The sequence below is a fragment of the Rhineura floridana genome, chromosome 13 (genome assembly GCF_030035675.1).
Source record: "Rhineura floridana isolate rRhiFlo1 chromosome 13, rRhiFlo1.hap2, whole genome shotgun sequence".
Classification (NCBI taxonomy): Eukaryota; Metazoa; Chordata; class Lepidosauria; order Squamata; family Rhineuridae; genus Rhineura; species Rhineura floridana.
Genome location: NC_084492.1, coordinates 3,893,545 through 3,905,709, shown reverse-complemented (window position 1 = coordinate 3,905,709; position 12,165 = coordinate 3,893,545). Strand labels below are relative to the sequence as shown.

At 42.6% G+C, this 12,165-nt stretch overlaps 1 protein-coding gene across 5 annotated transcripts in view; it reads left to right on the top strand.

Moving 5' to 3' along the window:
• WTIP (WT1 interacting protein) overlaps positions 1 to 12,165 on the top strand; it is a 147,656-nt gene that overhangs the window by 72,650 nt on the left and 62,841 nt on the right. Inside the window, exon 3 of one of the 5 annotated variants that reach the window (XM_061594586.1) lies at positions 4,014 to 4,545. The exons of 3 other annotated variants lie outside the window; for them this stretch is intronic. In XM_061594586.1, coding sequence (XP_061450570.1) covers positions 4,014 to 4,282 — 269 coding nt within the window. In that variant the 3' untranslated portion in view covers positions 4,283 to 4,545. Of the gene's footprint in view, positions 1 to 4,013; positions 4,546 to 9,193; positions 9,295 to 12,165 lie in introns of those variants that run through there. One more of the 5 variants, XM_061594587.1, reaches the window with a different exon arrangement.

The following is a 12,165-nucleotide window of genomic DNA, read 5'->3' as shown; positions in this document are numbered from 1 at the left end:
TTTGGCCCCCAGACCTAACGTTCCCCACCTTAAAGGTTCTAGAGTCTTCTTGCCCACATCCGCAGTGCCATGTTCCGACTGCCCTACTCCAACATTTCAAAACTGAACTTATTATTTCATCCAGTCCTGGTGAAAGGAGGGTGGGACTGCTTTGTTGTTGCAGATGTGATTTGGAATGTGGGTGCCTTGATAGCTAAACAACTAAAGAGTGCTTTCTGCCTCATAACAAATCAGCATATAGCTGAGGAGGAGTGATCCTCCAGGTGAGGTGATAGGGTCCTGAAGCCTCCCTGGCCTTCTACTGGGCAAAAGGTGGGATATAAAGAAAATAAATAAATAAACAACACAGCAGCTATAATCTTTGTTGCATGCCTAATAATTATGCATTTTATTAGCTGTTGTCTGTGATAAGCAACTCATTTTTAATAGCAAAATCAGTGATTTTTTTATTATTTAATAGTCCTATAAGGATCATTTTTTGTGTGTGCTGGTCTTGAAAGGAATTTTGTAGCTTGGCATTACAAAATGATCTATTGTCCTTCAAATGCACGGGCAGCTGTGATATGGAGGATCATATCCTGTGCATTTCTGAAAACTAGTAAAACAAGATTGCTGTGCCAGGGATTGTACCCTGGTGAAACCACAAAAGGAGGAAGGAAGCCCTGGTGAGGACACAAACAAAATACTGCTGCAAAGAATAAGGACAGGGTATTTTGTGTTGTGATACTAAATCCTTTTGCCAGGAGACCACTCTACTTTTGTGGTATCTGCTTTTCAAGAGGCCAGGGCAATCCTGCAGGCATAGAAATTCCTGTAAGATTTTAACACTTTCACAGAAAGCCTGACAATTTCAGACTCTAGGACACTAGCAGGCAGTGTTCTCTGAAAAGGAGCTATTTTGGGTCACTTGAAAATGTTTTAGAAATAGTTGCTCACCTATGGTGGTAAGAGTCTCTCCCAGGTTCACAGTCACGCCAACTATTGTACATTGGAAGAGATTATTATCCTGCTTTCATCCATCCCAGCCAGCAATCAGTACGGCACAAATGGATAGTAAAAGTTCTTTGGGGTGTTAACTTTTGTGGACTTACTTCCAGGGCTGCTGCAAGCCTGCTGAACTTCTTTTCTAAAATTGAATTTTGCACCTGGTATCCCAGATCCTGTCATCCAGGACAGGTTATGCAAATTGAAAAAATGTGCATTAACTTTCTTAAATTGCTTCACACAATTTGCACACAAATAGCTATATCATTCTTTTATGAAGGGCTGTTTTGCTTTTTTTGTGTCTGCAGATGTGGGAATTTCTTGCAAAAGACAGAATAGTCTTGAGGGTCATGGAAAATTGAGGGGAAAGGAGTCAGTCTATAACAGTCTATAAGGGCAGGTTGCTATGGACTAGGTACCTAGGATGTGTAGTTGAGAGGCTGTTCTGAGGGTAAAGTTACTCTACCGCTGATCAAAGAAATTCATACCCAGGTTTCCCCATTTCAGATTTTTTGTCTGAATGCCATGTTGGCTGGAAACTTGCTTCGTAAAAAATTAAAGCTGAGCTCCTCAAGAACCTGTCCACTTCCCTAATCAGACAGCATATTTCCCTAGTCTGCTACACTGATATGGCCCTGAAGATTTTGCGGGCATCAACAAATACCTGTTTTTGGTGTCACAAGAATGTGCAGCAAACTGTGCTCCCCCGTGTCTTTATGGATTTAAATTATTTTTTTGCCAGCATGTAGCGAACTATACAAAGAATGGAACAGGTGTCTTCAGCTTCATTTCGGAAAGTTTTAAAGTAAAATTCCACTGGCAGAAATACTTGTTCTGTCTTGTTTATTAGATTACTGCCTTTATTTTGGTCTGCATGAATTCCTTTTAGGCAAAAGGTTCAGCTAGGATAGCCTATGCCAACCTGGTGCCCTTCAGATGTTACATCTGGAAGGCAACAGATTGGTGAAGGCTGGATGGGCTGATTCCCCATATTTCTCTATGCTTGGCTTTACTATCTGCTCAAGGGGGAATGTTCTTACAGATGTCCTAGTTTTGGGGTTTTGTTTTATTCTTTTCAGAGTGTGTGAGCATGGATTTTGGTAAACTGCTGAAGCTATAGAAAGAAAGGATGGACTCCACTGAGTCATCCAATGTACACACCCTTTCCCAAGGTTTCTTATAACTGAAGCATACCCACACCACCACCAAAATGCAGCAAAGCTCCTTCATCACCTGAAAGGAAGGGTGATTCTGCCACATCTCTGGGCAGATGGTGCTGTTGCTGAGCTGTTTCCTTTAAAACAGGGGTGGGGAACTTTTTTCAGTTCAAGGACCACATTCCATCTGGGTGACCTTCTGGGGACCACACCAAATGTAAATTTTCCCTTTGTATGGTAGGCTAGGTTAGTGGTTCCCTGACTTTTTTCTCCGCAGACCACCTGGAAATTACTGATGGCCTTGGCAGACTATTTGATGGTTTTTCTGCCCATTGTAGCAATTGCAGTGTGCTGTGCTAGGTGCTGTATGTTTTTTAATTGTATCTTTATTACATTTTTTAATTCTTATGTTGTATTCTACTGTATTACATTTTCAGTTCTATGGAAATGTAAATTGTCTTCCTATATCTAGGTTTTTCTTAGGCTGCAGTCACATAGCAAGACAACAGCCATCCATGGTAGCAGGCGGGCTAGGGGCGGCAAGGGGGCGATCAGGACACTGACGACGCTGCAGGGCCATGGCAGTGGCTGGGGAAGCCACAGAGGACTAGTCAGGACAGTGGGGGCAGTTGTTTCTGGGCAGCTTGCTTGAGCCTGCTGCTTCCCTCCTCCTGGTGGCACAAGGTCTAAAATCGGGGGGGGGGAGAGGCTTGTTGACCTGTATGTGTAGGGGACTTGGTCAGATCTAAGGGGTGAGGGAGTTCGGCAAGGCCTGGGTGGGTGTTGGCATTCCTGGAGTTAGGTGCTGAGGTTGGTGTCCAAAGCGTGCAGGGGTGGAAGCCCATAGCAGTACTGTACAGTAAAATACAATATAACAAAAAAATCAGAGAAAATACCATTAAAAATCAGTAGAAATATTTAATGCTGTGGACCACCTGAATGAAATGCACAGACAGTGGTTTTGGAACCCCTCGGCTAGATTACACATGCACTCACACCCCTCTCTATCTTCCATCCAGGCATCCAAAAGGCATTAGGAGAGTTCAAGGACACATTCAAGCCAGGCAAAAACACTCAAGGAGGGTATGAAGTAGGGCTGGTGCAGGGTTTGGCATGGGGAACAAAGTGTGTCTGAAGAGAGGGTGAGTCCTGAGGGCCAGATAGAGAGGCTTCATTTGACCCCTGGGCCTGAGGTTCCCCGCCCCCACCCCCAGCCTAATGTTTGTTGCCAATTTTAAGCAAAAGTTATAAAGAAAGGACGGGGAAGGAACTGGCAATCCCACCCCATATATACGGTCTGCCTAGTAAACGTCGCAAGATGTCACCCTAAGAGTCGGAAACGACTCGCACTACAAGTGCGGGGACACCTTTACCTTTTATAAAGATAAGAATGTGCTTCCACATAAATCATCTTGTCATGATCTTTCCAAGAAGTCTGCAACATTCACTATCATTTTGCAGATGGTGGCGGAGGCTCTCTGAGGATGAGAGTGATTTGCCTGAGGCTACCTAATAAGTTCAGGGCAGAGCCAGCATTCAAACTAGCAGATGTCATAGTTCAGTCTTTTAGTTGTTGGACAACCTCTGCTCTCAGGTTAACATTTTAAAAAAATCTTTCTTGCCTTTAGTGGACAGGATGAATAACTCCTTTCATTACTCCCCTTTTTGCAGGTGTGTGTGTGTGTGTGTGTTTCTTCCTTTTTTCTGTTCTATGACCAGATTCTTACACGATGCGTTTTCATCATGTGTGTGTAGTGGTTGGTGCAAGGCAATGATGGGAGCTTATAAGCAGCAGGAGGCCTCTGCACTGGTGTTACATGGTGCCATGGCAGGTTGCTGATGCTGATAGCTCCCTCCTTGCTTGGTTCCCAGATCTGACAAGGATCCACACAGACCCAGCCTTCTCCCAAAAGAAGATCTATGACCCTCCTGGCAAATGTGAAGTGGAAGGGGCAGGATTGCAGCGTGAGATTGATAGACAAACTGTCATGGAATACCTAATTACTTTGAACAACTTCAGATCTCCAGGGCCTGATGAACTGCATCCTAGAGTAATAAAGGAACTGGCTGAAGAACTCTCGGAAACATTGTCTATTGTCTTTGTGAAATCGTGGAGGATGGGTGAAGTGCTGGATGACTAGAGGAGAGCTAACGTCAAAAGTTTGAAAAGGGCAAAAAAGGAGGAACCTGAAGACCAGTCAGCTTGGAATCAATCCCTGTGAAAATTCTGGAGCAGATTACAAAGCAGTCAGTCTATAAGTACCTTGAAAACAATGCTGTGATTACTAGAAGCCAGCATAGATTTGTCAAGAACAAATCCTGCCAGATTAAGCTTATTGCATTTTTGTTCGGTACCCTCCCTAGTAGACTGTGGGAATTCGGTGAACATAATATATCTCAAGAACCTCTGTGGCACAGAATGGTAAGTGGCGGTAACGCAGCCGAAGCTCTGCTCACAGCTGGAGTTCAATTCCAACGGAAGGAGGAAGTCAAATCTCCGGTAAAAGGGGTCGAGGTCCACTCAGCCTTCCATCCATCCGTGGTCGGTAAAATGAGTACCCGGCATACACTGGGGGGTAAAGAAAGGCCAGAGAAGGAACTGGCAATCCCACCCCATATATACGGTCTGCCTAGTAAACGTTGCAAGACATCACCCTAAGAGTCGGAAACGACTCGCACTATAAATGCGGGGACACCTTTACCTTTTAAAATATATCTCAACTTCAGCAAAGCTTTTGACAAAGTGCCCCATGATATTCTGATTGCAGGCTAGCTAAATATGGGCTAGATGAAACAACTATCAGGTGGATCCAGAATCGTACTCAAAGAGTGCTTGTCAATGGTTCCTTCTCAAAGTTGGGGGAGGTAACAAGCGGGCTACTGCAGGGTTCAGTTCTGGGCCCTGTGCTCTTCAACATTTTTATTAATGACTTGGATGAGGAGGTACAGGAAATGCTTATCAGATTTGCAGATGATACAACATTGGGAGGGGTAGCTAATACCCTGGAGGACAGAAACAAAGTTCAAAGTGATCTTGATAGGCTGGAGCATTGGGAGTGAAAACAACAGAATGAAATTTAAGTGGGATATGTGTAAAGTTCTACACCTAGGAAAAAGAAACCAAATGCAGTTATAAGATGGGGGGTACTTGGCTCATCAATACTACACGCGAGAAGGGTCTTGGAATTGTTGTTGATCACAAGCTGAATATGAGCCAACAGTGCGATGTGGTACAAAAAGAGCAATGCTGTTTTAGGCTGCATTAACAGAAATATAGTTTCCAAATTGCGTGAAGTAATAGTTCCTCACTATTCGGCAGTGGTTGGGCCTCATCTTGAACTGCATCCAGTTCTGCTCTCTACACTTCAGGTTCAGAGGATGGCAACAAGGATGATTAGGGGACTGGAAGCAAAGCCCAAGGAGTATAGCAAAGACAAAAATTGGGGGGCAGAAGGTTTGGGCATCGGACGCTATAAATTTGGTTTCTGGGGAACGAAGTTTTCAAAGGTAATGACAAAAATAAATGTTAATTTATTCATTTTAATTAGGAACTATAACTTGTAATTTTACAGAAAAGCAAATCAATTGTTGTGATACTTATATATTATGACTTTGTACATCGCTCAGAGTGGCTCGGTTTCCAGCCAGATGGGCGATAAATAAATCGCAGAAATAAATAAATAAATTTAAAATGCAATGTTTTCCACATGCAAAATAGTTATGTAAATGACACCATGTGTCAAAGTTGAGAATGAATTTTCACACACAGCTGTAGATGCACCAAAGGTGAGTCCTGCAGCATGCAGTGTAAAGGCATGGAAAGGTTTCCTTGTACAGGTACAATGTTTTAGTAAGCTCATGAACTGTGAGTTCAGTTCTCCTGAGGCAGCTGCTTCCCAGAACGAGAATCATAGAATCGTAGAGTTGGAAGGGGCCTATAAGATCATCATGTCCCAACCCCGTACTCAATGCAGGAATCCAAATTAAAGCATAATTGGCAGGTGGCTGTCCAGCTGCCACTTGAAACTAAATACCCTGGTCTCCTTTGCCATGCCAGGAATACTAGAAAATAAATAAATTGATACCTATAAATATAACTTTATCATAAGGAAATGCTTGACAAGATGTCACATAGGAACTATATGTCTCTCCAAACTACAAGTGCTAGATTCAACTGTACAAGCACACATTCTCTGTTTTATGGAAAGGCCCTGGGCCAGCCAGCTAACATTGCTTCTGATAGCTCTACCAGCAAATTTCACACACCCTATTTTGGTAGTACATAACTTCACATATTGTTATGTGCCTTCAAGTTGATTACGACTTACGGCGAGCCTAGCAACCTCCAACAGCATCTGTTATAAACTATCCTGTTTAGATCTTGCAAGTTCGTGTCTGTGGCTTCCTTTATGGAATCAATCCATTGCTTGTTTGGCCTTCCTCTTTTTCTACTCCCTTCTGTTTTTCCCAGTATTATTGTCTTTTCTAGTGAATCGTGTCTTCTCATTATGTGTCCAAAGTATGATAACCTCGGTTTCATCATTTTAGCTTCTAGTGATAGTTCTGGTTTAATTTGTTCTAACACCCAATTATGTGTCTTCTTCACGGTACATGGAATCTGCAAAGCTTTCCTCCAACACCACATATCAAATGAGTTGATTTTTCTCTTATCCACTTTTTTCACTGTCCAACTTTCACATCCATACATAGAGATCAGGAATCCCATGGTCTGAATGATCCTGACTTTAGTGTTCAGTGACACATCTTTGCATTTGAGGATTTTTCTAGTTCTCTCATAGCTGCCCTCCCCAGTCCTATCCTTCTTCTGATTTCTTGGCTATTGTTTCCATTTTGGTTAACGACTGTGCCAAGGTATTGATAATCCTTGACAAGTTCAATGTCCTCATTGTCAACTTTAAAGTTCCATAAATCTTCTGTTGGTGTTACTTTAGTCTTCTTGACGTTCAACCTGCTTTTGTGCTTTCCGCATGAGAAAAGTTAAATGAGGTGAATTATTTATAATGATAATATGCACAGTTGGGTGGAGGTCTAAAACTGTTGCAACTAAGGCTCTAGCCACATTGTACTCTTCAAAACTGTTTTGAAATGGAACCAGGTTCAAAGGATTAAAAGGATATCTTTTTCAACTTTTTTTTAACAACCTAGGGAAGAAATGCCCCCCAGACACACACAAAATATTCCAGCTCCCCATTGCCTGGGCCAAGTTAGTAAGGTCTCAGGCTTTCTGAGCCTTGGAGAGCCAGCTTACTCACCTCTCTGCTTCTTGTCAGGTCCTGCCCTGGACCCGGATGGGCTGCTGCACAGTCTAGGCCCAAAAGCCTAGGCACACCCACCAGATGCACTAATAACACCACCTACCCACAGAGGCTGGCTGAGCACTACAGGGGAGGAGGGGATGCTCTGCAGTGCATAACAACACTGTCCTTCCCACCTTTTCTTCCTCCAGTTGCAAACCGTTAAGTTTGCCAACTCCCTCCCCCATCCATCAAGACTTGTGTTCACTTCATTCAACCCTTTTAACACTTAATATTTGGTGTGTTCGCATTCCCTTGGTAACTTTGCCCTGCCCCTCTCTTTGGATGCCTACACTGTATTTCTAAAAGTTCAACTGAAGTTTTAAGTTACTGGAATATTAGAAATTTGGAGACTGAAGGAAATTTTCATTTGGAGGGGTAGAATGATTATTTGGGGGCAGTGCCCTCATTTGCCCCTCCTGTCGCCACACCCCTGCAAAGTGCCAACTCTCTTTATTGTTTTACATTTATATTGTCTTATATTTATATTCTGCCTTTCTTTCATGAAGAAACGCAAGATAGCATACATGTGGTTCCCAGATGGTCTCCCATCCAGACACTTACCAAAGCCAGACCTGCTTCGTTTCAGCAAAGCAGTAGCCTCATGTGCCTTCAGACCATGTCCAGGGCAACCTTTACCTGCCCTAGCACAAGACCTTGAAGAGAATCACAGTTGTGGAAACCCAGCTGCAGTGATTAAACTTGCACAGAAAGCTTGTACATATAAGCCAGGCTTTGCCAACCTGCTGCTGTCGAGATGTTTTGGACTACAGCTCCCAACAGCCTCAGCCAGGGAGTTGTAGTCCAAAACATCTGGAGGGCTGCAGCTTGGGAAAGGCGGGCATATTTGTTTATTTATTTAGTTATTGCATTTATATACCGACTCATAGTCTAAGTTCTCTGGGCAGTTTACAACAATTAAAAACATTAAAAACAAGTATACAAATTTAAAACCATACCAAATTAAAACCCATAAAAACCGATAGGCAAGTTAAAAACGTGCTATTCAAATCCTGTTAAAAATGCCTGGGAGAGAGGAAAGTCTTGACCTGGTGCCGAAAAGATAACAGCGTTGGTGCCAGGCGCACCTCGTCTTCAGCAATGTGAGATGATGGGGAAAGGAGCAAACAAAGATGGGTTTCTAAATGTCAGCAGTGGGGAAGATGCCAAAGGGAGGGAGGTAAAGCAAGTCCTAACACATGTCATCAGAAGTTTAATTTGCTCCTGCTACTAAAGCCCATGCAGCTGACGAATGTCTGAATTATCTCTTGATTGTGAATGAAGAGCCAGGGTGCGTGTGGCTCTTCCAAGTTAATTCATGCACAGAGTAGAAGCATGCCGGTTTTTGTGCATAAAAGGAGGAGGGGTTCCTACGTGCGTCTTTTCTTTCTCCCCTCCCCCCATCTCTTTCTTGCTTGCTTTTTACTGATGACTATAGGCTTGCTTCTGGCCTCCATCCGGGTGTAGATTCTAAACAAGCTAGTACAAGCTGTGCATGCTGAAGGGCATGGCAGAGCCTTGGAACAGAAACCATTTTTAAGTGAGTGAGAAGGATGCCAAAGCCAGCCCTGCCATCTCCCTCCTTCCCTCCCCGAAAACAGTTTTGATGTTGCCCACATTCCAGTGGCTTCTGTGATTGTTGGCAGAGTATTGCAGAGTACAACATGACAACAAAAGGCTTTTGGAAGCTGTTGCACTTGGAATCAAAATTAGCACTTCCATGCCTCCTCAAGAAGGAAAGAAGAGCTCCTCCTTTTCCATCTTCCTTGTCTTGTGGTGGGTGTTGGAGTAAATGGGCAGCGTCTGGAAGAGGTTCAGGCTGGGGAGCAATTGCATAGGTGAGCGGCAGACTTCAAGGGAAGGGAGAGCTCTCTGGATTCTGACTTTGTAGTTTTAATCTATTTTTCTTTTCATTGTATTGCATTCCTGGTACACCACTTAGAGACCATTGTAGTAAAGTGGTCTATAAATTGTCTAAATAAAAAAACAAGCCAAAGCTTTGGCCGCTTGGCTGCCTTTGCTTTGCAGCGCAGGTATGGGCTTCAAGCACAGTGTAGTAGGGGTCACTGGAGTGGCTACCCTCAGAAGTGGTGGGCTTGTTGCCCAGCAGCTACCTGGCTGTGTCAGGAGCAGCTCCTGCCAGGGTGAGATGGCAAGATCAAAGTCGGCAGATAGCAGGGGTGGCCAACCTGCAGCCCCTCAGGAGCTGTTGTACTCCCCCTATCATCCCCAGCCAGCATAGCCAATAGAAAAGGATGATGGGAACTGTAGTCCAATGACATCTGGGGGGGGCAGGGCTTAGCCACCTCTAGGACTGTGTGTGAGGTAAGTCTGCAGCACAGAGCAGCTGCAGGCAGAGTCCTTTTGCTGCTCAGATTAACAAAATACAGGCCCGAACCAGATATTCTTTTATATTTGATCTAGCTGTTTACTTGCTCTGGCCTGTCGCTGTTCTCATCTGGCCGGCTGCCATGGGGCTCATCCGTACTGGAGTTTAATGTAGATTTGAAGCTGCTTATGTGTGTCTCTTTTGTTTTATTTGGGGGCGGGGTCATCCACACATCCTCCTCATCCAGGTGACAGCAACCAATAATCTGATATGGGAAGAAAATCTAATATAAAATTGCATATTATCTCACTGTGGTCACACTGACGTGCATTGGGTGGGTAGGAGGGCTTTTTTTACTGGTGTGGTGACATTCACTGGGTGCTGTCTATTGCCGCACCCCCTTCTTCCATCAACCCAAAGAAAAGGATGCAGCCTGCCCTTTCCCCCTGGTTGTTACTAAAGCACATTTGCAGTATTTTTATTTTTAAAGCCTGGTTTTTATTTTTAAATGCCTGAGGAAGGAGTCAGCACAATGATTTCTACTGAGAAAGGGAGTGGGAAGAGATTTTAAATCTGGACAATTTGAATAATAGATTCAAATAGTCTGCAATCCTGCATACACTTACCTGAGAGTAAGTTACCTTTTTTCTGTGTGGGATTGTGCTGCAAATTATGGTTTAAATCAATTATGGTCTCATTTACATCAGGCTTCCATCATACATACTCGTTTAGAAATATTTTTCAATTGTGGCCCCCACTCTGTGGAATTCCCTCCCAGATGATCTCCGCCATGCCCCCTCTATGATGAGCTTTTGCCGGGCCTTGAAGACCTGGCTCTTCAAACAGGCTTTTGGGGTGGGTTAGGTTTTATTATTATTGGTTTAGATTTTTATATTTTAATGTAACTATATGTTTTAATTTTGTACGTCGCCCAGAGTGGCTGGATTGCCAGCCAGATGGGCGACTAATAAATTTAATAAATAAATTTCATAAAACAGTCCTGATGCATTTTTCCATATCTTCTTTCCATATCTTCCTACAGGTCTGCTAGGGAGACTCTTATCCATTACATTTCATTTGCAATCTACTCTTCCTCCAAGGTGCTCAGGGTGAATTACATGGTTCCTTCCCCCAAATGTTATTTATTATTTATTATATTATTTATTTATTAAATTTATATCCCACCCTTCCTCGCAGAAGGAGCCCAGGGCGGCAAACAAAAACACTAAAAGCACTCTAAAACATCTTAAAAACAAAATACTTTAAAACATATTAAAACAAAGCATCTTAAAAATGCCGCCCTGGGCTCCTTCTGGGAGGAAGAGCAGGGTATGAGTTGTTTATTGTTATAATAATAATAATAATAATAATAATAAACATCTTAAAAAGCAATTCCAACACAGACACAGAATGGGATAAGGTCTCTACTTAAAAGGCTTATTGTACCCACCCCCTTAATCATAACAACCCTGTGAAGTAGGCTAGGCTGAAAGATGGTGACTAATCTAAGGTCATCTTGTGAACGTCATGCTGAGGATTTTAGACCTTTTCTCCAGTGATGTGGACTGACAGTGGGTTGTATCCAACAAAGTCCTTCCCTGAGTGGACCCATTGAAATTAATGGACCTGAGTTAGTCATGTTCATTAATTTCAATTAGTCTACTCTGAGTAGAACTAACATTGGGTACAATCCAGTGTTGTGAAATTTCTGGAAATGCTTGAATTGGAAAATTTCCCAGTGCCTCAATAAAAAATTATAAATTTTAAAAAAATCAATCTTCGTAATGAATTAGCATGTTTTGTATTGGGTGTATTTTGGGCTTTAGTTCTCCAATCAGTTGTTTCTGTTTATAACTAAATATACATTGTTTTTCTTGAGATTTAAAAAAAAGATTTAGTAACATTATTATTACAAATACAAAAACGAACATGTGTTCTAGGCATGCCCTGACATTTATATTTATATATAGTTGCCTTTATTTTAGAGTCCTTGGAAGATCTCTGCATGTTGTATTAATTGTTAGCCTTGCAGATTGCTAAAGTCACCCTCAATGCTTGAGAAAGGTGAAAAGGAAAATATAGACCAGTCCAAGTCCCCTACAGGTTGACTGTTTCCTTGTAGCTGCTTATACAGTAATTTATTTATTATTTGATTTATATCCTGCCCTTCCTCCCAGCAGGAGCCCAGTAATACCTCAGTTAACAAAGTAGATGCTCCTGGACATTATTTCTTTAACAAAAACTTTGGTACCAGAGGTAGGAATAAAATGGAAATAATAGGGTTAGGTTCACAAAAAAGAAGAGCAGTTCAACATATTTCAGCAAACTTTTTATTCAAACCTAACAATATGAATGTCTGAAATGAAACCACCAAGTCAGG